The 26,552-nt window shown below is 32.6% G+C and overlaps 1 protein-coding gene across 1 annotated transcript; it reads left to right on the forward strand.

Annotated features, from left to right (window-relative positions):
• The first annotated feature begins 1,457 nt into the window (after positions 1-1,457).
• Positions 1,458-17,807, forward strand: LOC143247541 (cytochrome P450 3A11-like). Its single transcript, XM_076495813.1, has 14 exons — positions 1,458-1,607; positions 3,167-3,263; positions 3,933-3,985; positions 4,588-4,684; positions 6,186-6,314; positions 8,475-8,712; positions 9,757-9,899; positions 10,796-10,928; positions 15,030-15,114; positions 15,912-16,020; positions 16,227-16,315; positions 16,848-16,988; positions 17,140-17,305; positions 17,537-17,807. The coding sequence occupies exons 1-14, from the start codon at positions 1,555-1,557 to the stop codon at positions 17,612-17,614; spliced, it is 1,611 nt and encodes a 536-aa protein (XP_076351928.1). The 5' UTR covers positions 1,458-1,554; the 3' UTR covers positions 17,615-17,807.
• The last annotated feature ends 8,745 nt before the right edge of the window (positions 17,808-26,552 follow it).

Consider the following 26,552-nt stretch of genomic DNA (forward strand, 5'->3'; position numbering starts at 1 on the left):
AGCAATAATTACTAATTTTTAATTAAAACCGAAACATAATTCACAACCCTAATGTTTTCATCATGTTCATATCCATTTGCTACAGTACATAAATGACTACCTGATGATGTAATATGTCATGAGAAGCGCCATTAATTTTGTTTTTTATAGAAACAATTTGATAAATAACTAAGCCTAATGTTTCAGAAAACAATGAGTATTCGTTAACGTTCCAGCTATCTTTCGTGTCTACTTGTGCTGTCTTGGTCTGTGATAACGCTGTCCTCGAACTCTGGCCTATCACCAGAATATTACTCATGTATTATAAGGAATCACTTCTCATCGGGTCGAATGTTGTAATCAAACACCCTTTACTGATTCCTTGCTTTAAACCGTCTTTATCATAAGATAGCTCTTGTAAATGTACTAATAGTGCTAAGTGAAAATTTTGTATGCTTGAGGGTAACTATTTATACGGCCAATGGTAGTGTATTTTTTGGAGCGTACGTCTACTATACAGTTGTTATTCTTTTATAAATATATATACACATTTGCACACACACACACGTACATACGTACATCCACACAAACAGAGAAACTGAGGACTTTATGATAAAACAATTTTAAAGCACCATCATCACATCATTATAATCCATGCCACCATCTCCTATCATGTTGTATCTGATAACCATACATCTTGTATATTCTCTTGAACAGAGTTATGTGTTAATGTCTTTTCTTGAGCATAACGCTAAGTTCAGTGATTAATACATTTAAACCAAACAAAAAAAATATTTTGTGCCACCTAGTTTCAATAGCAAAAGGTTCCGTTGTATGGTTGTCATGCTCAAAACACGCTACACCTTCCTGTAGACTTTCCATAACACAGCTCGCGTGACATGACATACTACCAATTCTTAATCTATTCATTGTACAGACGGAGTAACAATAACATAAACATACATAAAGACGAAAGACTAACCCACGAAGTGTATCACTATCCAGTAGAAGAGAAGTATATGTCATATTAAAATATGATGGAAAATATTATTTAAAAAATACAATCGAAATAAAATAAATGTTGTAGTTTATTGGGCAAAACAACGAAATAAGAAAACAAAGCTCCTTCACGTAGAAAGAAAATAATATACTTCTAATTGAAGTCAGATGGTAAATATAGTGAAGTGGAGATAAAAGTGGAAAATGTCGACAAGATATGATTATAGTTATGAAGAATAAAAAGGAATTTGCATTATTTAATATACATAAAACCAACCAATCAAAACCAGAATAAAAACAAATGATAAGCTAAACCTAGTGGCGTTTTCAATAGTTATGTACTGAATACGCTCGAGAAGTGCAAATTGATGTATATACACATATACAACACGTACGTACGTACTAAGGATAAAAGATAAATGAAATTAGATTAGCGAGCAAAAAATTATCATAAACTAGTTAAGGTCATTCGTACTAACAGATTCCTACCGCTAGGTGCCGTAATTAAATGTTACAAAAGATGGTAAAGAAGCTAAACCTAATCTCATTTGCTTAAGTCTGAAGTGAAAAGCAAACATGCTTTGGCTGGTCCTTACAGTTTTATTGTTATTAACAGTTACGTGGTTCAGGTAGGTGATTGTTTTCAAAGACAGTTGATTAATACAGTTTTGTTTGAAGTCATGTAGATGAAATCACTGAGAAATCAGCAACCTAACCTAATTATTACCTTGTTTTTGTAGGTTAAACAGGTGTCATGTATATTTAAGAAACTTTTAAAATATTTCATGAGCCCTGGTTTTCTAACTGTAAGTATATTACTTGTCCTTAATATTAGTGTTTGAAGAGCTTTAATTTCGTAATATTACGACGCTTAATATAATCTGAATTGTCAAATCTGAGGAGTTCCAATACATATTTTAAATCTTATATTAAATATTTTTGAATTTCTTTAACAGAAATAACAAAACATATTTCAAGTCTTATAATTGACTGTTTAAATTTCATAACTACAAGTAACAAAATATATTATAAATTTTATATTTGTTGCTTCGTAATTTTATAACTACGACAACCAAAGCGTATTTGACAGTTTCTGATTTTATAATTAAAAACAACCAGAATGTATTTCTAATGTTATAACTGACGAGTTGTGCTTTTATAACATCTAGGAACAAGCAAAACGTTCCGAGCCAAAAACAAATAATCAATTTAAATATAGATTTCAAAAGACCTTGAATATAGAGGTTTGAAAAGTGTTGGGTGATATATGTAAATAAAATGTATACATTACACGAGCAAGAAGCGCTTCTCGATTTGGTCGTTGAAGCTGACGAATCTCAATTGGATAATACAGTGTGCAACTAAAGTATGAAGACACGTACTAAGTTCAAAGTAACAAAGTCAGCAGTATGTATAAAAAAATGAAACAGGTCACCTATTAGACAAAAACCCTACAATAATTATAGATTTAATTAAAAACAATGTGGAATATTTATATAAATGTTCCTAATTTAAGCCTATAACCTTTGAAAGTGTAATATATTATAGAACTGTTTGTGTGAATCAGTGTTTCCACACAAAAGTATATGTAAGTTATATATAAACATTACCTGGAATAAGTTTGGTTTACTCTGGTCCTCGTGTATCATATATAAATACATATAACAGAAGTGTGCATCAATATAAATGGTCAATGAAACTGACCCTCCCGGAACTTTATACCCAGCAAGAAAGAAAGCGATAATGAAAATAATTGTTTACGTCTAGATAACAATATTAACATACATATTTTTAAATATGCAAAGTGAGGATATAGCTTACTTAAGAGGGTAAAAACACTTTGTTTCAGAGAACAAACAATAACAATACGATTAGTTAACAACAAGAGCTAGAAATATTCTAACCAAATAAGGTTTAACTATTACTTTTTCAATACGAGGACGGCCTAGCGTGATTTCATACCTTCATTCTGGAAGCTCTGCTTCCAACATCCCTTCTACCTGTATGAGATACAATCTTTTTAAGACTTTTTAAAATGTTTTACACTGTGAATCTCACTACCAATAAATTGTTAACAAATACCTTTCAGTGGATTGTTTCAAATGTGAATGTCTGTACTATTTCTTTGATTTTTTATTTTATTAAACTAGGGAGAACATGTTACCAGTTCTGTCTTGTTTCTTTCTAGGTGGCGACAGAAGAAGTTATCTTTCTTTCAAGACCTTGGCATCCCAGGACCAAAACCAAACTTCTTCTTTGGAAACCTGAGAGAGTTTCAAACCAAGGTTTCGAGAAGTTTATTTGGACTCTAATATTTAAAAAATTGGAAAACTTGTAAATTATAACCATTTTAAAGTGTAAATAAATTAAAACATTCGATATAACTGCATTATCATATCAGATTCACAATCTATTAAAAACCTTTGAAGTCAATGTTCCTGAAATTTCAACTAATTTTCAATGTGCGATAGATAAGAAATTTAAGCAGCAAAATCTAAAATTTTAGTTAAAGTTGTTTAAGTTGAGATACATTTGTTTTATGATATTTCTACTCATGATAAAAAGCTACATGACTGAACTTACAGAACTGACTGAAGAATCTAGGGAATGAAATTTGTAGAAAAACAAACATTAGTAAGAGAGATAAAAAATAAATATATCCATGAATATAACGAAGTCATTATGAAGAATAACGTTATAATGGATCAACTTATTATGCTTAACGTTAAAACGTATTCTTAAATATCTATTGTAAATATCTTATTGATGAAAATCAGTAAAAGTAGTGAATAAAATTGAAAGTTTTCAACGTAATAGGCTTTAGTTGAAACGAGGCTTAAGTAATTCTCACAAGTTAATTGAAAAGGCGATTAAAATTTATCATAAGTGGTTTTGATGGATTACAATGTTTTGTTTTATGAATAATTAATGGATGTTTCGTTCTTTTCTTAAAGGGTGCCATTAAATGTCGAGAAGAATGGATAAAAAAATATGGCAAAATTTGTGGGTAAGTTTCTTTTATAGATTGTTGTATATGGCAATAAATAGTTTTGTGTAATTGAATTTTGATATTTTTGCCACCTGTTGAACGAAAGTTTAAACTTTTCACTCTGCTGCTTCTAGAATATACAAAAATAGAAATATTAAATATGGTTTTTATTTTACCTCTTGGACGATAATTATTGCTTCTTTCTTTCAAACTTACAAACGAACAATAACAAACAGAAATTTAGATATTTTAATTGATATAGTTATAAGTTTTTATTCTTAGAAATTGAATAAACGTAAAGTAAAAAAATATTATTTTATTATTAAATTAACAAAGTAATTATGTTCATCATATTTAGCATTAGATCATTCTAGATAGATAAAATCATATTTATTAAACTATAATCCTCCTATATCTGCTTGTAAGAATTTTCTTCAATACTCGACCAATAAGATGTCGTTTTTCATAAATATATTTTAGGTGAAGATTGTCATCGTACACACACCAATATTAAACGTTTTTACACAATTGGTTAAAAAGTGGAATCCACAGTACGAAATGATTAAAAGGTGTGGCTGTGTTAACTGTTTTGAAGATTAATTATATGATTTATTTTCTAGATTCTATTATGGACGTTTACCAATCATTATCGTAGCGGATTTGGACCTCTTGAAACAAATACAAATTAAAGATTTCCACAAATTTACGGGAAGACCGGTAAGAAAAAAAACATCTAAAAAGAAATTCAAAAACAATAAGTTTAATTAGTAAAACAATATCATAGAAAATTTTAAAATAGTAAAATGTCCAAGGTGGATAACTTACATAAAGAAGCAATATATTCAAATTACACTTTTACTACACAAGGTTTGGAATAAATAGTATTTTAATTGATACCTGAACAGTAGCACTGAAATAACTAATATTATTCCTTTCTATAACTATTTTCGAATACACTTGCAGTAACGTGTAGTTATGCAATTCTTTCGGAATATTTCTGCAGATGTTCTGCCATCTCAAGTAATGGAACAAACACTTGTACAAGTTGGTACGAGTTGGAGTTCTCTCACTTGAATATGTTATTTGTAATATCTTGTGGCATAACTAACCCATGGATTATGGAATAGCATCTTTTGTCCCTTCGTATGGTGTGAAAATTCAATATAAAATAACTATCTATGTTTTTACCTAATGTAGACATTTGAAAAACATTTCAAACAGTGACTTTTGTGAAATAAGATTTTGTTTCTCTAGTCTCTTGCTTATGCTAATTTTTTCTTTGTAGAATGAGCTTGGTTTATTCACTGCAAAACATTTCCATAACCTGTTGTACTGTGGAAACTTTTGGTTATCTGAATACCACAACACAACGAGGTTCAAACTTGCCAGGCCTGACATGACTAGTTGGTTTGGGGCCTCGACTCGTAATCTGAGGGTCATATGTTCAATTCCCGTCACATCAAACATGCTTGCCCTTTCAGCCGTAGAGGCGTTATAACGTTACGGTCAATCCCACTATTCGTTGCTAAAAAAGTAGCCCATCAAATCACGGTAGGTGGTGGTGACTAGCTCTTGTCTCACACTGCAAAATTAGGGACGGCTAGCGCAGATAGCCCTCGTGTAGCTTTGCACGAAATTAAAAAAACACATGAGTGAACAAAATTAACTTATTCTGAGTTATTTAAGCGAAAGAAATAAGCAAACAATGATCGGCAGCTGAAAATTACAGAAGGTTATGCCTGAATTGCCTGAATTTCCTATGTCTCTGAATTTAATACTGAATGTACCTGCTACACTTTGTACTAATGAGCTGTTTGATATGTTACTACGAAGATCCAATGTGTTCGCACAATACCAAATATTCCTTAAGAAAAATTACTGTTTTATCAACTCAGTCAGTATATTAGTTTATGGCGTTTTAAAATTAGAATAAGTTACCACAACTAAGAAGTATTAAGTCTGTATATATTATTTACAAATATAAATTAATAGCCTCAGTGGTTATAACTTAATTATACTTACGTTTATGGGTTTTTTTTCCCTGAAAGCGTTATTTTTGAATTTCACAATTTCAATTTCATCTTTTGTTTTTAAATTATTAGCTACATAAGTCTCTGAAACCTTACGGTGAAACTAAGATAAGATGAAACTAAGCTACCTCTATAATAAGCGTGTCTTGTCTACAGTCCAAACCTTTAATATGTTGCTTTTTCCATAGCTGATCATCCCTGGAGGCCTGCAGCCAAGCATGGAGTTCAATTCACAACTGACTATGCAGCGTGGAGATCATTGGAAGGAAGTTCGTAGTCTCCTCACTCCATCTTTCAGTTCCAGTAAGATGAGACAGGTAAGTACTGTATTTAGTCTACAACTTTAACATTATTTTAATGTAGTCTCACAACAGTAACTATCGTCAGACACTTATTATATGAATCTACATCATCAACTTTTACTAATTTAAACACTGCTTTAGAAATGAGTAAAAATTTCATGATCGAACATGAAGATGTCATTCATATAGAGAATGTCAAGTATGCATACGTATTTTCTTTCAATATGTATTCATCTACAGTTACGACAGAAAATGTTCGTACACCTGCATCCCGAGTGGTTTTTTGCTCATAACGTAAAAAGTATCAAGATTAGGCTAATAGAAGTATATGTGTATTATAAATATTATACTAACACACATCTACATAAATTGTTATGTAAATTAAAGGACGAATAAACTGTTTATAAGCAAATAACTTAAAATAGGAGGAGCAGAAAGTGTTCGTACATTTCAGAACGTGTGAAAAAACTAATATTCCCGTAAAAATGTTGTTTAGTTTGGCGAATAAACTACATTATACATTCCACAATTAGACACTGGTTCATAATTATTGGAATTTAGCCAGCAAAAAATGTACTTCCAGCAATTTAGCGCCGTCTCCGTCATTATCTGTTGGTCATCATGGTGAACAGGAAACAACTGTCCAGTGATTTAAAAAACCGAATTATTGTAAAATACAAGTCTCGTGTGTCTCTTTCCGGTATTGCTACACAACTTAATGTGTCTAAATATACTGTTCAAAGCATAATTGCCAAGTTTAAGCTTACAGGATTAACTGCTAACCTCCCTCGTTCCGGACGTCCCACCAAAATTCCAGAGAGAACCAAAAGGAAGGTTCTCAAAGAAGTTAGTAGGAACCCTCGTTTAACACGTAATGACATGTACATGTGTGTTAGTATAATAATTATAATATACTATAGTTTTATTATCATAATCGTGATACTTTGTTTGTTATGAGGAAAAAACTACTCACGACGCAGGAGTACGAACACTTTCTGTCATAACTGTAGATGAATACATGTAGAAAGAAAAATTAATACGTATGCATACTGTATCATTATATTCTGTCCATACATCCACTTCTCTGTCTTTCAATATCTGTATATATCGATAGGTATAAATGATGACAAATAATATTTTAATTATCCTGTTATACATTTTCAGTTTTCTTGTAAATGTTTTATTGTAATTTCATTTATCGGATATAGAAACAAAACACATCTAGTATTGGCATATTATTTTGTCAGTAATTCTATTCAACAGTGTTAAAATGGCCAGTAATTCACAAAAGAAATTGTTCAGTATTTTTAATTTTGTGATTATGTTTAAATACCATTGTTAAACAACATTTAAATCAGAACAATATTTACATACAGACTTCCCTAGTAAAACAATAATATGACTGTTAATATTAAATTATTATTAAATCTCATGTATGAAAATATTAATATTATAAACATGGTAGCTAAACACAATTTCTATCATAATAAATGATAAGCATTGGTTATATGGCGTATGTGTTAGTGTCTCAATAATAGGTACAATAACAAATCATATTATTAACAACAAATGGTGTCAAAATGTATCAAGTTACGTGTAGTCGTTTAGGTTTAATAATATTAAAGGTTTAGCAAGATATTTATTACTTCATACAAGACCTAATTGTCATTCGCAGATAGACACTGTGTATTATATAACAATTCACCTTATTGTGTCAATTATGCAACTTCATTCGAAACATTCGTGATGAAGATAACCCATCTTGAAGTAAAAATGTATTTTCATGGTTAATCTAAATATATCCTAATAAGGCCGAAACGTTGTTCTTTACTTTATTTTAATTAAAGTTTAATACCCACACCAGCCGTCTTGAGATACATATTTACTCGAAGTAGTGTTTTTGGCCGTAAAACCATTAATAATCCACAGGATCTGCGATAGACGCAAGATAATTCAAGTGTGTTGTATACTAATTATAATACAAATAAATAAAAGTAGTACAGAAAATTGTAGCTCTATAGACAGTTATAAATTAATATTTCTACATGGTTATATATGAAATTTATAACTACAATATTTATCAATAGCTAATATACTAGTGATAGTTCTATACGTTTATTTTTCGATTTATTATGTTGTAACACACAATCTGCAATAAGCTAATTTGTGTTTCAGATGACACCAATCATGCAGAAAGCTGTCGGGATACTTATGGAAAAAATTGCTGAGAAAGCCCAGACAGAAGAGGATTTTGATATATACGAGATGTACCAAGGACTGACAACTGATGTCATTGGTCAAACTGCTTTTGGTATCCAGACAAATGTCCAACAGAATCCAGAAGATCCCTTTCTAAACAATTCCAGAGCTATTTTCAATATTCAAACTTCCGAGTTTCTCATATTTTTATCAAGTATGTTTGAATTTTGTTTAATTTGATGTCAAAAGTTAATTTTGATTTTTTTTTTCTCACCAGTCGTTTATTTTTGTTATTTATTTATTTTAAATGTTAAATATCTCCAAGAAACAAAATCTTGTGGTGTTACATCCATATTGTGACATAAAGATTATAAAATAGCTTTACTGCAATACACCCTCAGTATGTTACAAAAATCAGTATAAAAACGATACGTTATATTTGAATTTTGTTATTTGTATTCATCTACAAAAGACTCTTCTAGTCTGCATAACAAACCATAAAAATTCTACATATAATCAACAAAGATACTTAGACCAGTTTTCGTTACATCTGTAACAACACTCGCGGTGTTCATACATCCTATACACACATATATACACATAAACACATATAATGAGAGATTATACAGTTCTCAATATCAGATGTTAATCTAAATATCATACCATTTAATTTGTTTTTATTTCTTTAGGCTTAAATATTAAAGCTTGTCTAATATTTCGTTAAGTTTTATTTTCGATAAAAAGCTATGTTTAACTGTGTACATGTCTCATAACTTCTATTGAGAGTTAACATAATTTATACTTACGTTCAGTCTCTTCAGAAGACAATATCAAATATTCATTGTAAAAATCAATATAAATGTAGTTAATATAACTGTAGTTAATATAACTGAATAATTCATAAATTACATCGTAATCTATAATTTGGTCTGAACGAAAAAGGGGTCAGAATTATTTTTAAATCATAGATTTTCCAATAGCAAAGTGCACATTAATAAATAATAAATATTCCATAACTCTTATTGCGTAGATCTTTTCTCCAGATTAGTACACAAAAGGGACTGAATTTACATAGTGAATGGGGATCTTGTAATAACAAAAAAAAAAACGTTTTCTAAAGACTTCTAAATATTTAAAGTTTTGAACAAAAACAAACTACTTTGGAATGAAGATACAGTTGACGAGAACTTTAGTTGAATTATTTAGTATTTAAATGTAGAAATTTGTCATGGGGACTAAAAATGGCCTTGATTTTTAGTATGCTTTCCTGAGCTTTACAACATCTTTTATCCAATACGAAAACTGGTGGACATCATATGGCATCAGATATTCTCAATTCCAGGAAGATCCTTAATCGAAGGAATTACGAAAGTGATAGAGGAAAGACGAGGAAATCCCGCTGTAAGAATTTTTCTGTCTTTTATTATATGGATAATAACTGTTACTTTTATTAGATATTCAGGAAGAGACAATTCCAAATTATCCCATGGAATAGCCTTAAACAATTGTGGCTCTGAAGTGGTTTTTAAAGTAATTTAATTTAAAAAACAGAGTTTCTCATCAGCATCAGATATCATTATCTATTGTATATGATAGCACTGGACTTTTATTAAGTAGATCTGAAAACTGATAAAATAATCTCCTACCGGGTCGTTGCCTTATGTTCATGTTGATTACGTCCCAAATTCGGAAGACCCTATGGTTTAGGTATAGCTATCTCTAATTATTCAGTTTTATAAATGGCTCACATTTGAAAATAGGAAGTGTTTTTATAAGCATCAAACCTCTAATGTTAGATGTTTCAACAACCACAAGACCAGGCTTGGACAAAATTGGTTTGAGTGTGATTTAATATAATCCAGTCTTTAAAATATCAAACATCTCTGAAAACTGGTCGAATAATAAAATGATCCGATGCGAAAGAGTTATGGGATATTCATGTATGTTTATTTAATTAATCGATAAAATTGGATTATTAAGAATATAATCAATAAAATACTACTGTTTGATATTTAAATGTTTTTATTTATTTTGATGAAAAATGTAAATTATTATTGTAATTAGAAGTGGAGTATAACACCTCGATATATGAATAAGAAAGTTCTTGTTTTTTTTAAATTCTGAAGCTTAAAATTATTTTCAACATTACAGGAATATAAATAAAATAAACGTTGATATTATTTTTACAAAGTCAGTTTTACTCCTTTGAATAACGTGGAAATTTTACTGTAATTTTTTATTCATCAATCATCATTCTATACACGTGGAAAGTTTTGACTTTTCTTCTGTTTTTTTAGCTACGAAGAATTGATCTTCTTCAGATGATGTTGGATGCTCGAATGGCAAAAGAAGACATTCAAAATGTGACTGCTAAACAATTGACTGCTGGTGAAGACGAGCCAATAGAAGGTGTTTCTAATGATAAAAAAGGTAAACATAAACCTAACCTATTTCAAGAATTAAAAGGAAACTACACTTTTATATTGTCTACAATAGTAATCAAGATACAGATGCCGGTGACATTATTTTCATGAACCAACTACATTTAATGTTACAGTCTAGTAACATAATTATTTTGAATTGTTAAATGGGGACATAAAGTTATCACTATATTTCAGGTCCTTGGTTGAATACATAAACATCAGTTTAATGTATACATAATTCTCTTGAGTTCCAGTTCAGAACCTTATAAATTTGATGTAGGTCATAGGCGTATTCCATCCTGGTTGTATGAAGAATTGTTAAAAGATAATACAGTTAATGTTTCATGATGTAATTTGTATTCTATCCAACATTACTTTAGTTGCAGATTCTTTCAGGATCGTCATAAAGCAGTGACATTTCAAGATCCTTTTATCAGTTCTGTAATCGGTTGGCCATAGAAAAACTAAGGTAGTAATTTAGCTATTTTGAAACTATCCGTTTCAACTCAGGATGGCCAGCGTTTGCTGATGAATTTTTGTCAGTTTATTCTTCACATAGAAATATTGTTTTGTGTATGTGTAGATTTTAAACTTTTACATCCCACACTGGCCACTATTTTCAATATAACGTTCAATTATAAAGTGTTTTCTTTTTTTGTGATCTTTCCAACGAATTGTTTCTCTTTCATTCAGTCAGCTTCACACCACTTAGTGCTACGATGGCTATCTAATTTTGTGTTTTGGTTCTTACAAGTCTTGAAATACAAATATATACAAATTAATGCCAACACACAATAGTTTGGAATATTGAGAGCAGGTAGAACGAATTATGACAACTACGCGGTTAAGTTTATGATTAGTACCTAACATTATAACCAGTGCTTGAAGTGGAACACGATGAGGCGGAACGTAATTCTATGAGTTTTCAGAAGAGCCCAAGACAATCCATTTACCTTCCAGCAGGTTGTAAACTTCTTAGAGGAGAAATATTCAAAAGATGACGCATTTAATATTTACAAAACGATGAACGACATATTTTCTTAAAATGTCTTTTAAGAGCAAAGCAAGAATGTTACTAAGTTGTAATTGTACACGAATAAAGTAATGAAGCCTTTTTCTACAGACTCGGTCTATGTGACCGAGTTCATAACCATAAAGTAAACGTCATTTATATTATCATTCGTAACTGCATTCATATGTTTTTATCTAATTGTATTGTTCTTTTCTTCTATATTAAAATATCTAAATAATAATCCTGCCTCAGGATTTGACTATCACTCAACGAATGTGCAGCATATATTACCACATCGAATCATGTAACTCACGAGTACACATTATGAAAAGCTTTTGTTATTAATATTTTTATTATCTTACCCTAATACAGCCTTATCTAATCGACTACATTCCCAGGTTTTTTGAAATTTCAGTTAATTTTGTAAACTAGTACGTAAGAAAAGCAATAAAAAAGTAATCAACTTGAAAAGTTCACAAACCATCGTAATCTGCTTTTCTCCACTTCAAGAACTGATTATAACTGAAAACAAAACGTCAGTTATTTGTGGAAAGCACTGATAGTTTTTATGTAGGACTTTTGCTTTTCACACACCATCTACTTAACAGATTTGATTTAGTCCAAACTTGTTCACGTAGTTTGATAATAGATAAAGCGTCTCAACTATTATTGCATTTGTTGTATCTCGGCCATCTTTCTGAACCCTAATTATGGGGAAACGCTTCAATAGCGTTGGACAAAGCATATTTAATGTAGTTGGTTTATTCGTATACATTTTCCTTCACTTTAATTTACAAAGGCTTACAATCACAATATGTTTTCTTTTTTCCTATAAAAGATATAAATGTACATTTGTGGTATATTTTTCCACATATTCTACATGATTTCTTCCCATTACAAATACACAATTTAGTTAATTTTGTTTGATCAAGTTTTAACATTTTCAGTCTTAGCATTAGCATTTACAACCTAAAAAAAGCTCAAATCTCGACTTTCTTGAAGAAAAGCCATGATTATGAATATTCCATCGACCTGTTTACTAGAATATGTTGTTCACCATATTTGTTGTGTGCACGGATCATTGTCGAATGGGATGTTCTACAGAGGGAAGAGAGTATTAGGGAATAATGTGTATACAGAAAAAGTACCATCAACATTATGTAGAACCCCAACACTGTTGGTCAAACTGCAGCATCAAACTTGTAGTGACCATTAACCATACTTCATTATAGATGTAATTTGATTCTGATACCCTTCTGGTCTCTACATGTACACAAACTGTTGTTTGTATTAGCTAAACATTTGAAACTTCGATTTATTAACAAATATCACATGTTTACATCTTTACTTATTTCACTGATCGTGAACCAATACTCTTTTAAACAATTTGCTTTGTTTCCTTCGTCTTAGCAGCGGTTCTCGAACAGTAACAAGTCCATCCAGACCAGGTCATTTCAAATTATATTTCACCTGTATTTAATTATGGTCACTGATTAAATGCGTGAAAAAAAGATACAGAACAAGTCATATTTCTATATATGCAAAAACGGCTCGTTTGGGTTGAGAAAATATTTTACGTAGAAGAGCGAACAACGTTTCGACCTTCTTAGGTCATCGTCAGGTTCACAAAGAAAGAAAGAGGTAACTGACCGGAAGCTGACCACATGTTTGGAAGGGGTTGTGTAACTGAGTGTCGGAATGTAGAAGGCGGTGTTAGATGTTTGAATATATAACTTTATATTATTTATTTTATTATATTTAATATAGCTATAAAGGTGTTCCTTTGTATTGGTTTATTTTTAGCTTGAGTTGTTGTATAAGTAAGGCTTCTTTAATTTTGCGTTTGTTTATGTTTGTTTCTTTATTTAGTATTTGAGTGTTTTCTATGGTTATGTTGTGTTTATTTGACTTGCAGTGTTCGAAAACGTGTGAAGGTGACTTTTTATGTTCTTTGAATCTGGTTTCCATTTTTCTACTTGTTTCTCCAATATAGAATTCGTGGCAGTTATCACATTGCATTTTATAAGTAATGTTGGTGTGGTGTTTGTCAGTGTAGTTTTTACATATTATAGACCTCAGTTTTGTGCCTGGTTTTTGAATAAATTTGGTATTAATTGGAATGTCATATTTTGTTACTAATTTTTGCCAAATGTTGGTTATTTGTCTGCTGATGTCGGGAATATATGGTATGCAGCAGTATGTGGTTTCGTGACTTTTTTATTCGTGAGATATATTTACTTTTGTTGGTTGATTTTGCTTTCTGTCTAGGTGTGTGCGTATAATGTTTTCTACGGTTTGTAGAGGAAACTTATTGTTGTTGGTGAAGTATTGTTTTATTTTGTCTAATTCATCGTTAATTTTATCTGGTGAGTATAGTTTTATGGCTGTGTTTATTTGGTTTCTTAGCATGTTGAGTTTTTGTTTAGTTTCATGTGCTGAGTCCCAAGGAATGTACAGTCCAGTATGGGTGATTTTTCGGTGGATTTCTGTTTTGAATTGTGTGTCGGTTCTTGTAATTTTGAGGTTAAGAAATGGTATTTGATTGCTTTCTTCCTGTTCACATGTGAAGTTAATGTTGGGATGTATAGAGTCAATGTGATTGAAAAAATTAAGTGTGTGTTCTGTAGATCTGAATCCCGCAACCGTGTCATCCACATAGTGGTGGATGTAATGCTGTGTTAATTGCTTGTGTTTCAACTTGTGTCATAAAAATATTGGCTAGAACTGGTGATACTGGGTTGCCCATGCTTAGGTCATTTGTTTGTATATAGTTGTGGTTGTTGAACATGAAGTTTGTTTTCATCGTGGTGAATTCTATGAGGGTTGCTAATTGGTTGCTGGGAATGTCTATAGATGGGTTAGGCTCTCGGATATAGAGTTCTAAGGGTATCTTGCAGGCTTCAGTGGTTGGAACTTCTGTAAAGAGGGATATAACATCGAAACTGGCCATTAAGGCTTTATGATTAAGTTGATTTAGATTAAACTTGAAATTAAAAGAGTCTTTGATGAATGAGCTGGCTGATGTTACATATTTGGAGAATGCCCATATTTCTATTTGGTTACGTTGTATACACGTTCGTATATTTATTTGACCAGAAACTTCGAAGGAAGGGAAGAAACAGATGAAGTTTATTACAGATGTAGAAATTAAAGCAAATTCTATCCTTTTCTTATTGGCTGGGTAAGTCTCGTGTCCACGTGCTGTAAGAAGTACAATATTTATGTAAAATTACTGTACACAATTGAGTATGTGTGGTTAACTATTATAAAGGAAGCAGTTGAAGTGATGTATTTTGTCTCTGTATGTGAACAATTTCTTTCAACTATTCATGTATTGAATATTTGTTTAATGATGGCAAACCACAGTTAACAATATTAACATTCTCTCATATTGACGCGATGAAGTTCACAGATGAACTGTGAAAACAAGTATTAATTAAAGGGAACTTTATTATGGATTGATTTCTGTTACTCAAGTGTCTTAGTTACTTCATTGTGCTCTCATATGATTGGCTGTTGGAAAGTGAAAACATGTTTGTTTGGTTCTTACTTTCTGTCTGTATGTTCGGAAGGATAAAGGAAACATATTGATATTTAATAAAAAAGTATCTGTTTGTATGTCTTCTTTAAGGTTATGATTCTACGGTGACTACATGTCATATATATACGATCCTTTTGTTTGATTAATAACTGTATGAAATTAAACTCATTCAATTTACATACTAGTGTTTACCAGTCTTCTATTGGTATTTTTCATATTTTATAAAACGTACACAAACTGTACTTACTCGTTTCGAGAACATTTTTGTAGTAAATAAAATTATTACATTAAATGTTTTATTAAAACATAGAAAGATGTCATAAAGGTATTAGATATTATTATTGTTGGAATATTCAAAATGTTCATGCTGCTTTTCTACTTATTACATAATTATCATAGATACAGAAACAGTATGTCAGTCTTGTTTATTTGAACAGTTATGAAACAACAAGTACAGCCCTCGGTTTCACAACCCATATATTGGTGAACCGACAAGATGTCCAGGAAAAGATTCGTGAAGAAATGAACGATGTCATAGGACAAGATGTAAAACCTGAGTTTTATTTGTATCTAAAATATAAACTAGAATTTTGGACTAAAATATTCAATAATTTCAGTTTTAAAACCTTTTCAATAGATTGTTCTTCTCAAGTGTTTGAAAAAGTTTGTAGCCAATTTATTGTAAATATATTTTAACGTGATTTTCAACCGATATATTATTTATTTCATTTCTTTCTTAATAATCTTTTTAGGGTGTCTTAGATTACAACACAGTAAACAAACTTCGATATTTAGACCAAGTTTTCTCGGAATCTCTGCGGGTGTATCCGCCAGTTATCACGTGAGTTTGTTCTTCTTTCAATTCAAAATGGCGCCTTTTACCAAAATCAACATCTTCGATGTAAACTACACAAATCACTCACTCCCAAACACTGGTATGTTTATAAATAACTTAATTTACTTGACACCGAAATTAACATACTCTTTGAGTAGAAGAAACTGCCGTTTACAGCAGAGAATATAAACAATGAAAGAAAACATTAAATCTCCACCACACAGGTTCTCTTATCTTTGATGAGAAAGAAAAGACATATGGAACAATGATATATAATCATTTGATTTTTGTGAAATTAACTTTTTCTGTAAATAGAGGCAAAAATTACATATTTCATCAATTTGTTAAACCTTCACCTGAATTAAAGATGTCATAATTATTTATCAATACTTTTACCAGTGAAAACATGTGAGGATTTCCTCGATTCAATTTGGAACAGATGCTATTGTATTGGATAGTGGTAATTATCTTCCACTACCTCCTGATGATGCTAAACGAGCAATGAGACAAGGAGTACATGTCTTTTTATTTTTTATAGGTTTGTAAACAGAGTTTCTGATGAGGACTACCAGCTAGGTAATTTTAAAATTCCCAAAGACACTACCATACAAGTCCCTATTTGGCACCTCCACCATAATCCAGAGATCTGGTCTGAGCCATACGAGTTTAAGCCTGAGAGGTAAACACTAAATAGCTAATACATTCCTATAGTTTCATTATTTTTACAGATTTATTAATATTTTTCTTCGGAAATATTTATTTTAATTTGGAGAAAGAATTATGAACATGTGAAGTGTGAAACATAAGTGTTATAATGTTATGATTTGCAGGTTTCTGCCAGAAAATAAGAAGGATATCCACCCCATGGCCTATCAACCGTTTGGATCCGGACCGCGAAACTGTGTTGGCATGAGAATGGCGCAATTGGAAGCTAAACTAGCTTTGGCCAGAATCTTACGCGCATACAAGATAGTTCCTTCTGAGAAGACGGAAATCGTAAGTTTCATGTTTAAAATATTTTGGAATGAAAAACACCAGTTTATTCACAAACATAGTTATATGAAAATTATAATTTTCCTACAAATAATGCAATAAGTACCTAAAGATAAATCACAAAGTAAATACTAAGTTATGTATAAAAATAGGCATTATCTCTCATCAGATTTAAACTGTGTAGCAGAGATATTTTTATTTGTTAGTCATTAAAGCTTACTTCTTGTCTTTCAGGGAGATATCCAATATATGATCAAGCTTGTAACCATTGGTCCAGTACATGGTGTTCATGTGAAAGTAGTTCCTGTGTAGTGGTGGCCTCTAGTGGAAAGAAATATTCATTTAAATAAAAGTTCTTTAATTAACAACGTAAATACATTAGTTAAAATTGATTTTATTAACTCTGTTCTTGTAGATTATAGTTTTGAATCACAATATGTTTGTTAAGTTCTGTATCCTTAAACACAGGTGTAATTACAAAACCAAGATAAACTGGAAGATCTTACGAACTGTTCTTGTTATCACTTCATGTTCGTAGATTTTTAATACGCTGTACACATAGGTTTGAAAAAATCAGAATTGTTTTTACAGTTTTTTGTAGCAAACCACACTAGGCTATCTGCTTTGTCACCGAGTGGAATCGAACTCCTGATTTTAGTGTTATAAATACGAAAACTTACTGCTGTCCCAACAGCATTGGTTATAATGCGATTATTTACACCTTCTGTTGCTGTGTATGAAATGTAGGTAGTATTTAAACGTTTCTGAAAGGTATTCAGTAAATACGTTGACGTTTACTCATAATTCATAAATAAACGTTGTGAGTTAGTTGAGATTGTGAAGAATTACAGGATGTTTTGTTTAGAAATGTCAATTAAAGTGCAGAAAGTTTTCCATTTGCTATACGACTGTTTCTTGAGTTTGTGGATTGTGTTGTTTTATATTTTCACGTGAAGTTTAATACGTGTGTTTTTATGAACAGACGATGTTTTTCAATAACGAGCCTGCTGAACAAATAACTTCCATGATCCCTGTATAACCAAGTAGTTAAGACGCTCGACTCGTAATCCGAGGGTCGCGGGTTCTAATCCCCATCACATCAAACATGCTAGCCCTTTCAACCGTGAGGGCGTTATAACGTGATTGTCAGTCTCACTATTCGTTGCTAAATAAATAGTCTAAGATTGGGCGGTGATGACCAGCTGCCTTCTCTCTAGCCTTACACTGCTAAGTTAGGGACGGATAGAGCAGATAGTCCTCGGGTAGCTTTACGAGAAATTCAAAACAAACCAAAACTTCCATGATGTTTAAAATACAGCTTTTAATAGTGGCAAAATCAGAGTCATCAGTCGATGTATCTAGAAATATTTTGTTTATTTTAATTTTGAATTTTAACTAATCTGTTTAAGTGATGTTGTCAAGTTACTTGCCTGCCAGGAAGTAGTTTTATGAGAAATGCTAAAGAAAATGAGAATCGGGTGGCCTCCTATGTTTTGATGAAATTTGAAGTCGATAGTTGATACATGAAGCAGTTACTATTTATAGCTTAGTCTGATGTATCTTGTGAGCAGTTAGGACGTGTTGTTGAGATGTTCTCTTTGATGAGATAATTAATCTCTTCAAATGTCCACTACTTGTGTTTGTTGACGTACATTTAAGATGTGTGCATATGGCTGAGTATATCAAAGCCCAAACGTTTATCTTCTTATGACCCAAGTGTGTTCTCCTTCTTCTTCATAAAATATTGTCCAACACTACTAGTTTGAGAGTTTAATAATTTTGGTAAGAACAAAATAGAATATATTTGTTTCTCATGGACTGACACTTTATGTGCACCGTCCACAATCCTCAAAATGTCACCTAACACCATCTTCTTGCCCAAAGTCTTGCCTTAAAATGCTTGAAATGTGCCCTTTTTGCCACTGAGTCCCTATCTTATTAATGTCCCTGCACATTAGTGACAGTTAGAAACATTATGTTTAGGGATAGACCTCTACTATCTTTAGCATGAACCGTGTATACGGTTTTGATGTAAGCTATATATATGTATTGACAAATGTGTTATAATAAGATTGTTTCGGATGTCAATGATACTCAGAATATGTTAGTTAATCCAGTCGTTATTGTGTACTTAGAAAAACAATTCTGATGTCTTTTATAGAATAGGATGGTACCCCCCTCCTCTGATGTTTTTCATTTATAATGAATATTGTAACCTGGGAGACTGAAAGTGGAATATTCATTGAGTAATGTTTTGTTAATTGTTATTATATCGATACTCTGGTTTTTGTATATGCCAAAAAAAGTTCAAATTTATTATTATTTAAGTCCTACCTAGAACTTGCTATTTTTTTGTCTACGTATTCGTCTGAGATTACCGTTTCATGATGATTTATGTCAAGAGGATGAACATATCGTTTTCATCAGTTGTGTTCTGGTGGTGATGCTTTCTGGCATCTTCTACATTCGATTGTGCTGGTAGAGTCTTTGTGGTTGTCTGTAGTTGTTACTGTCAGCGTATACATAAGACTTACTTTGTTGTTGCTGTTGTGATGTACTCTTAACGAAGCGGTTGCCCTGTTCGGTCTACGAGTTTTGTTATAATGCTGTTTTCTGGAGAACTGTTGCACTTTACCAGTTGAGGTGATGCTGTCGTGTAACTATACTGGTCTAATCTTCTTGATGCTTCAGCGAAATAAAGAAAGTTTGGACATTGCAATAGAACACTGTTTATGGTCCATTGTACTTGCTGTAACATGCTTTCTCACGTGGCTTTTGGCTGTTTAGATCTATTTACGTTACAACGTAAGTTATTCTACAAATATTTACTTATGTCTAACACTAATAATACTGGTTATTATTAATACTGGTTTTATTAAAACACCTCAGTCCTCCCATCACGAAGCTGCATCGCTGAGATGGTCAATCGGTAAGTTTGTTTGGCGAGAGATGACCGAATTATTGGCTCTCCAGATAAATAATAATGGAAGACACGTGTGTTGTTTATATAGTACTGCAGTTACCTCGAACATTACAAGTAACTTTAGACAAAGGTACCGTTACACTGCGTCTAGTTATGTTATGCAACTTGTGAACAAAGGTACAATTATATAGACAAAAACAAACAAACTGGTCTTTCATATAACATCATCTTCTTTGCAGAGACCCTTTCCAGATCTCTCGATGTCTTTCTCAGAGGTCCTTTTTTGTATAGAAAGACTGTTCCTCTACATCTATAAGGATTCAAAACGACACATAGAAGACTGATCCGGTACATCATACAATTATTTTTGTAGAGATCCTTATTATTCACATTATTTTCAACAGTTTCATGTTATTATTTCTTCTCTAGGTAAAATTTGCAATGTAGTATCATGTGAACATGAATTCATCATATCGATGAAATTTATTCCTGTTACATTATATTATAGCTTATAGAATTCTACAGGTAATCCCTCAGGGCCTGACTTGCGCGTGTACACACACACACACACACACGAATACATAAAATGTTCATTTATAACATCAGTTCATTTACTTGTTTTAGAATTTCGCACGTGGCCATGTCTTACTTTTAGCTGTTGAACCAAAAGGAAAGCAGTTGGTCAGCTATATTCACCGCCATCTCTTCAGTTATTTTCATTTCATTATCACTCTAATAGTGTAGCGTTTCTGTTTTGAGCTGATCAACTGGCTTTCTTCATTTAACATGTTTTCTAGTCAACAAACCCGCCTAAAAGCTCGAGCATGAATGTTTAGAAACTCCCGTTTCTTACTAAATTGCAAACGTCTGGTTTACCCGTGGTGGCTAGTTCTCTTATGCGATTGAATATTTTAGTTAGGCCTATCAGTTTTCACATTATTATTTGAAGACATGTAGTATCCCGCAATGGTTGACCATATGTTATTTCGAGGCGAAGGCCTAACTTGACAAACAAGGTTTCTGCATACATGCTGAGACCAATAAACTCCTAAGTCACAAATAAATTTATTTACTGAATATCTTCACTTACCGAACAACAAAAGATACGCTTACTCATCTATGAGTTTATTATTATATAAATGTAAGTGATAACTCTCTCATTCGTGATATAATAATGAACTGATTAAAGTAATAATTAACTTAATCATTCTGGTATTCGATTTTATACTGTACTCTTATTTCTACATAGTATGTTAAGCTTCTAGGTGTTGCATTGTCATTACGTCATCACAAACAAATATAAACCAAGATATTAAAATATTCCAGTAAACATCAAATTTATTCAAAAAACAGGTTTAAAACTAAAATCCAAGCTTTCTGATAACTACACTAACAAACACAACACCGACATAATTTATAAAACACAATGCAACAACTGCCACGACTTCTATGTTGGAGAAACAAGTAGAAAAACGGAAACTAGATTCGAAGAACAGAAATAAAAACACTCTCACACATTTTTCAACACTGCAAGTCAAATAAACACAACATAACCACAGAAAACACTCAGATATTAAGAAGAGAAACAGATATAAAGAAATGCAAAATAAATGAAGCTCTACATATACAGTAATTAAAACCGAAATTAAACCAATATAAAGAAACACCTTTATACCTATAGTAATTAATAACCGAACATCCAATTTCAACGCCCCCTACAATACAGTACCTGTTTATACTCTCGTGTCTAAGACATATTCAACAGGCACATTCAAACTTTCTCTTCCTTAACCTGAAGAAGAACTAGGAGGGTCGAAACGTTGTTCTCTGCTTATCAATAAAAAGTGTTAATAACCATACCAGCCGTTCGGAGATACATAACCCTGTAAATATAATTTACAATATGACAAAAGGCTTAACCCAATAACTGGTGTGCTTGAACTGTGAATCAAAATATTTATTGTAAATTTGTAAAATTACGTGCGTGAAGTATTCTGTTTGCCTCTTTGAACGTTTTAAACTTTAAAGCAAAGCCACAATGAGGTGACTGCCGTGTCCACTGAATCCTGGCGGGGGTAGTCTGAATAACAACAGTTTGTTTGTTTTTGAATTTCGCACAAAGCTATACGAGGGCTATCTGCGCTAGCCGTCCCTGATTTAGCAGTGTAAGGCTAGAGGGAAAGCAGCTAGTCATCACCACTCATCGCCAACTCTTTGACCAATAAATAGTGGGATTGACTGTAAAATTATAACGCCCGAACGGCTGAAAGGGCGAGCATTTTTGGTGTGACGGGGATTCGAAACCGCAACCCTTGGATTACGAGTCGAGCTCCTTGACCACCTTGCCAGACTGGGGCCTGAATAATAACAGAATATGTTTTTAAACGTCGAATCTTGCTGCGGCCCACATTATTTTACTTACTGTTTTATAACAGCTGCATCACGACATGTAGAAGAACTGATAAACTAAGTTTAAAAGTACTTATCAAAGTAGAACTCTGTAGCTGCACTGTTTGTATTGTTGTATTTATAATAATTATCTATTTTTATTACAACATTTCAGAATAAGCCCAAGTTAAATCATTTAAACAGTTTGATATAGAGTGGTTCTTGTAACTCTAAACATATTACAACATAATATACCAGGTTTAGTACAGATTATGGAGTTCATAAAGAGACTAAAGAAAATGTTGGTAAGAAATGGATGTGGAACATGTAACGATTATTTTCGGCTCTTAAAAGTATAATCACATTTCAGATATACAAAGCATGATATACAAAATAGGAATGTACTTTTACATGCTAATAATACCCGAACGAAACTACTCAGTACGGAATAGATTAAACAAGGTCAAACGTTGCGGGTATTACTTACACAAGTGTCAACACCACGACATTACCGGCCACTTTGTGTATATGCATTTCAACAGATCTACTCTGACGAGACCAGAGCTCAAAGTTTTGCTGAGACTTATGACTATTCAATGTAGATAAACCAGGACTTGTTTAAAACATAACACTGTTTTTAAAGTTGAATAACTTTAAGAAATACATAACTAAGTTGAGTGTCTTCTATGCTACACTTTTATTATCTCTATTATATCAATTATTTTACAGAACTTCAGTATTTGTTGCCAAAGCTGAAAGACGGAACGCTTTTGATAAGTCTACTCAGTTTGCATTTATTCATCATACAGATGAAGTAACAATAACATGCATATACATGAACGACGTACTAACACAACAAATTACAAAGCAGTATAAGTGAACCAAATGTCTTATTCAAATAAGGTGAAGAATATTTTTAACGAGTAATAAACTGAAATAAAACAGTTGTAGAATAAAAAAAAACAGAGTTACTTCACATGGAAGTAAAATACTTCAAATTGAAGTGAGGTAATAACTGCAGTAAATACAGTGAAGTGGAAACATAAGTAATTAGTATAGGTTAAAAAAAGAAAGTTTCACTGGTTGATGTACATGAAACCAACCAATCAAAACAATAATAAAACTAAGTCAAACCTGGTGGTGCTTTTAGTAATTATTCACTAAATGCGCTCGAGAAATGCACATCCGTGTATATATACAACGCGTAACTGCTAAGAATGAAACATAAGTGAAATTAGATCGGTAAGCGATGCAAAGTCATATGTAAACGTAGATTCTTACCGCCAGATGTCCTTAGCATACGCGACAATAGATAGTAAGGTTTGTTTGTTTGTTTGTTTGGAAATTTCGCACAAAGCTACTCGAGGGCTATCTAATTTAGCAGTGTAAGACTAGAGGAAGGCAGCTAGTCATCACCACCCACCGCCAACTCTTGGGCTACTCTTTACCAACGAATAGTGGGATTGACCGTCACATTATACACCCCCACGGCTGGGTGATAGTAAGGACGCTGATAAACCAAACTATAATCATTTGCTGTAGACTGAGGCGCGCAGTAGATTTGTTATTACCGGTCATAACAGTTCTAGTGAAGAGATCGCGTTTTGTTAGGTTAAACAGGTATCATGTAGATTATGAAACTTGTAAAATATAAGGTTAATCCGGTATCGTGTAGATTATGATTATTCCAAATCTTATAATTTATGTTTCCTAATTTTATAACAACAACTATTAAAATATTTTCCAAATCTAATTTTGAAACTAAAAATGCCAAAACATATTCCAAGTCTAATAACTGATTAGTTGTACTTATATCAGGGGTGTGCAACAGGCGGCCCGCGGGCCACAACCCGGCCCGCCAAGCCATTTAGTGTGGCCCTAGTTGTTGTAATCTAACCATGTGGCCTGATCTGTAATCCAACGCAAATGGAATATTTTTAAAAGCATCGATCCTACGGGATTCCCAGGCTTCGACTCGACAAACTTCTAAAATTATCTTTGCTAGAGAGGAGCAGGCCGAATTCGATTGGTCGGCCTCCTTAGGGCATGAATAGGTGACGTGCACTAGCACTATTGTCTACGACTCAACGTCATGTCCTGAACCTCGCCTTCGCCCGCTGGCGACAATTTTCCCTAACCTCTGCTGTCCGTCATTCATTATTGGTGAAAATTTTATTACCTTTTACAGTTACTACAAGAGATTGAAGGTAAATTGATTATTATTTAGCATATTGTTGTGACTTTACTGAATTTATTAAAATTTTTGCTTTCAGATGCATCTGATTCTATGTACAGTGTGACCTCGTTATTCGCGGGGTTACGTTCTTCACCCTCCCGCGAATAGCGAAAACCGCGAATATTGGACGCAGTTTTAAAACGTATATGTATGCGATTATATACTATATGAAATGCTTCCCAAACACTAATGATACTTATACTCATTGATGCAGTAATAATGTAGCAATATTGCATACTGTTATGTATTTCACTAAATTGTACCGTGCGTTACCGGGCTGTGCTTTGCCGTTTGCGTTGTTGGGGAAGCTGAGGCAGTCAGCCAATAGCAGTCAATCTTGTTTGGTGAAGACGACAATTGATAAAACGGCTTGATTGAGTAAATACAACAGAAATCTCCTCGAAAAGCCCTTTCAGTCTCTGTGACCTACAAAACGCAGTTCGCGCATAACCCGCGAATATGCGGGGCCGCGAATGGCGAACCGCGAATAGGCGAGGTCACACTGTATTTTGCTATTCTCAATTAATTTAAGTACCGGAAGGCTATGATCGGGATGCCAATTTAGAAACATGTGTTTCTGTCCATAAGAGGTTCCATGTGTAAATAAATTCTATGTTTTTTCTACTTTGCTATTTTCGTGAAAATAATTTTTGTTTTGATTTCAGGGCTAGTAAAATGTCAGCAGTTAAGAAACGAAAAATTGATGATGAGGGAAGGTTATTCAACAGTGAATGGTGCACAAAATATCTTGTTGTCCCACATAATCAAGGTGTTGTTTGCCTCGTCTGTCAAACTACAATTGCAGTCATGAAAGAGTACAATATTAAGCGACATTACGCAACTAAGCACTCCTCCCAGTTTGATGAAATTGTTGGTCAGGCACGAAAGGACAAAATTGAACATTTAAAACATCCATTGAAAAGCAACAAGGTGTTTTACCACTTTCAAGAAAAATTCAGAACTGGTGACAAAACTGAGTTTTAAGCTTTGTGAATGTATGGCAGAAAAGGGAAAGCCTTTCAGTGATGGAGAATTTATTAAAATTGTTTAACAATATTCACAGAATATGCATGTCCAGAGAAAAAATATTTGGTGGAGCAAACTAGCCTTTCCGCTTTACTGTCTCACGCAGGACAAAAGATCTTTCAGAGGACATCAAAGAAACTTTGAAGAGAGATTGAATTCGTGTGAAGCTTTCAGTCTGGCTTTGGATGAAAGCACTGATATCAATGACACATCCCAACTTGTCATTTTCATCAGAGCTGTTACTGCAGGCTTTGATGTTTTCGAAGGGTTTTAGATATGGCAAGCCTTTCCTCCACAACCACAGGACAGGATATTTGTGAACAAGTGCTTAAGGTTGTAGAAAAGTTTGAACTGAATCCTTATAAATTATGTGGTGTTACAACAGATGGTGCTCCTTCCATGACAGGTAGGACAAATGGATTCACCAAGAAATTTCTAACTGCAATTGGAGCACAAGACGTAGTTGTAAGCCATTGCATTATTCACCAAGAGAGCTTGTGCACCAAAGTTCTGGATTTTGCAGAAGTCATGAAAAATGTCGTCCAATGCGTAAATTATATTCGAACACGAGGATTAAATCATCGACAATTTAAAACTTTTTAGATGAGCTGGACAGTGAGTATTCAGATGTTTTGTACTTCTCTGCTGTACGTTGGCTTAGTAGAGCTGCTACTTTG

The sequence above is a fragment of the Tachypleus tridentatus genome, chromosome 3, assembly GCF_004210375.1.
Source record: "Tachypleus tridentatus isolate NWPU-2018 chromosome 3, ASM421037v1, whole genome shotgun sequence".
NCBI lineage: Eukaryota > Metazoa > Arthropoda > Merostomata > Xiphosura > Limulidae > Tachypleus > Tachypleus tridentatus.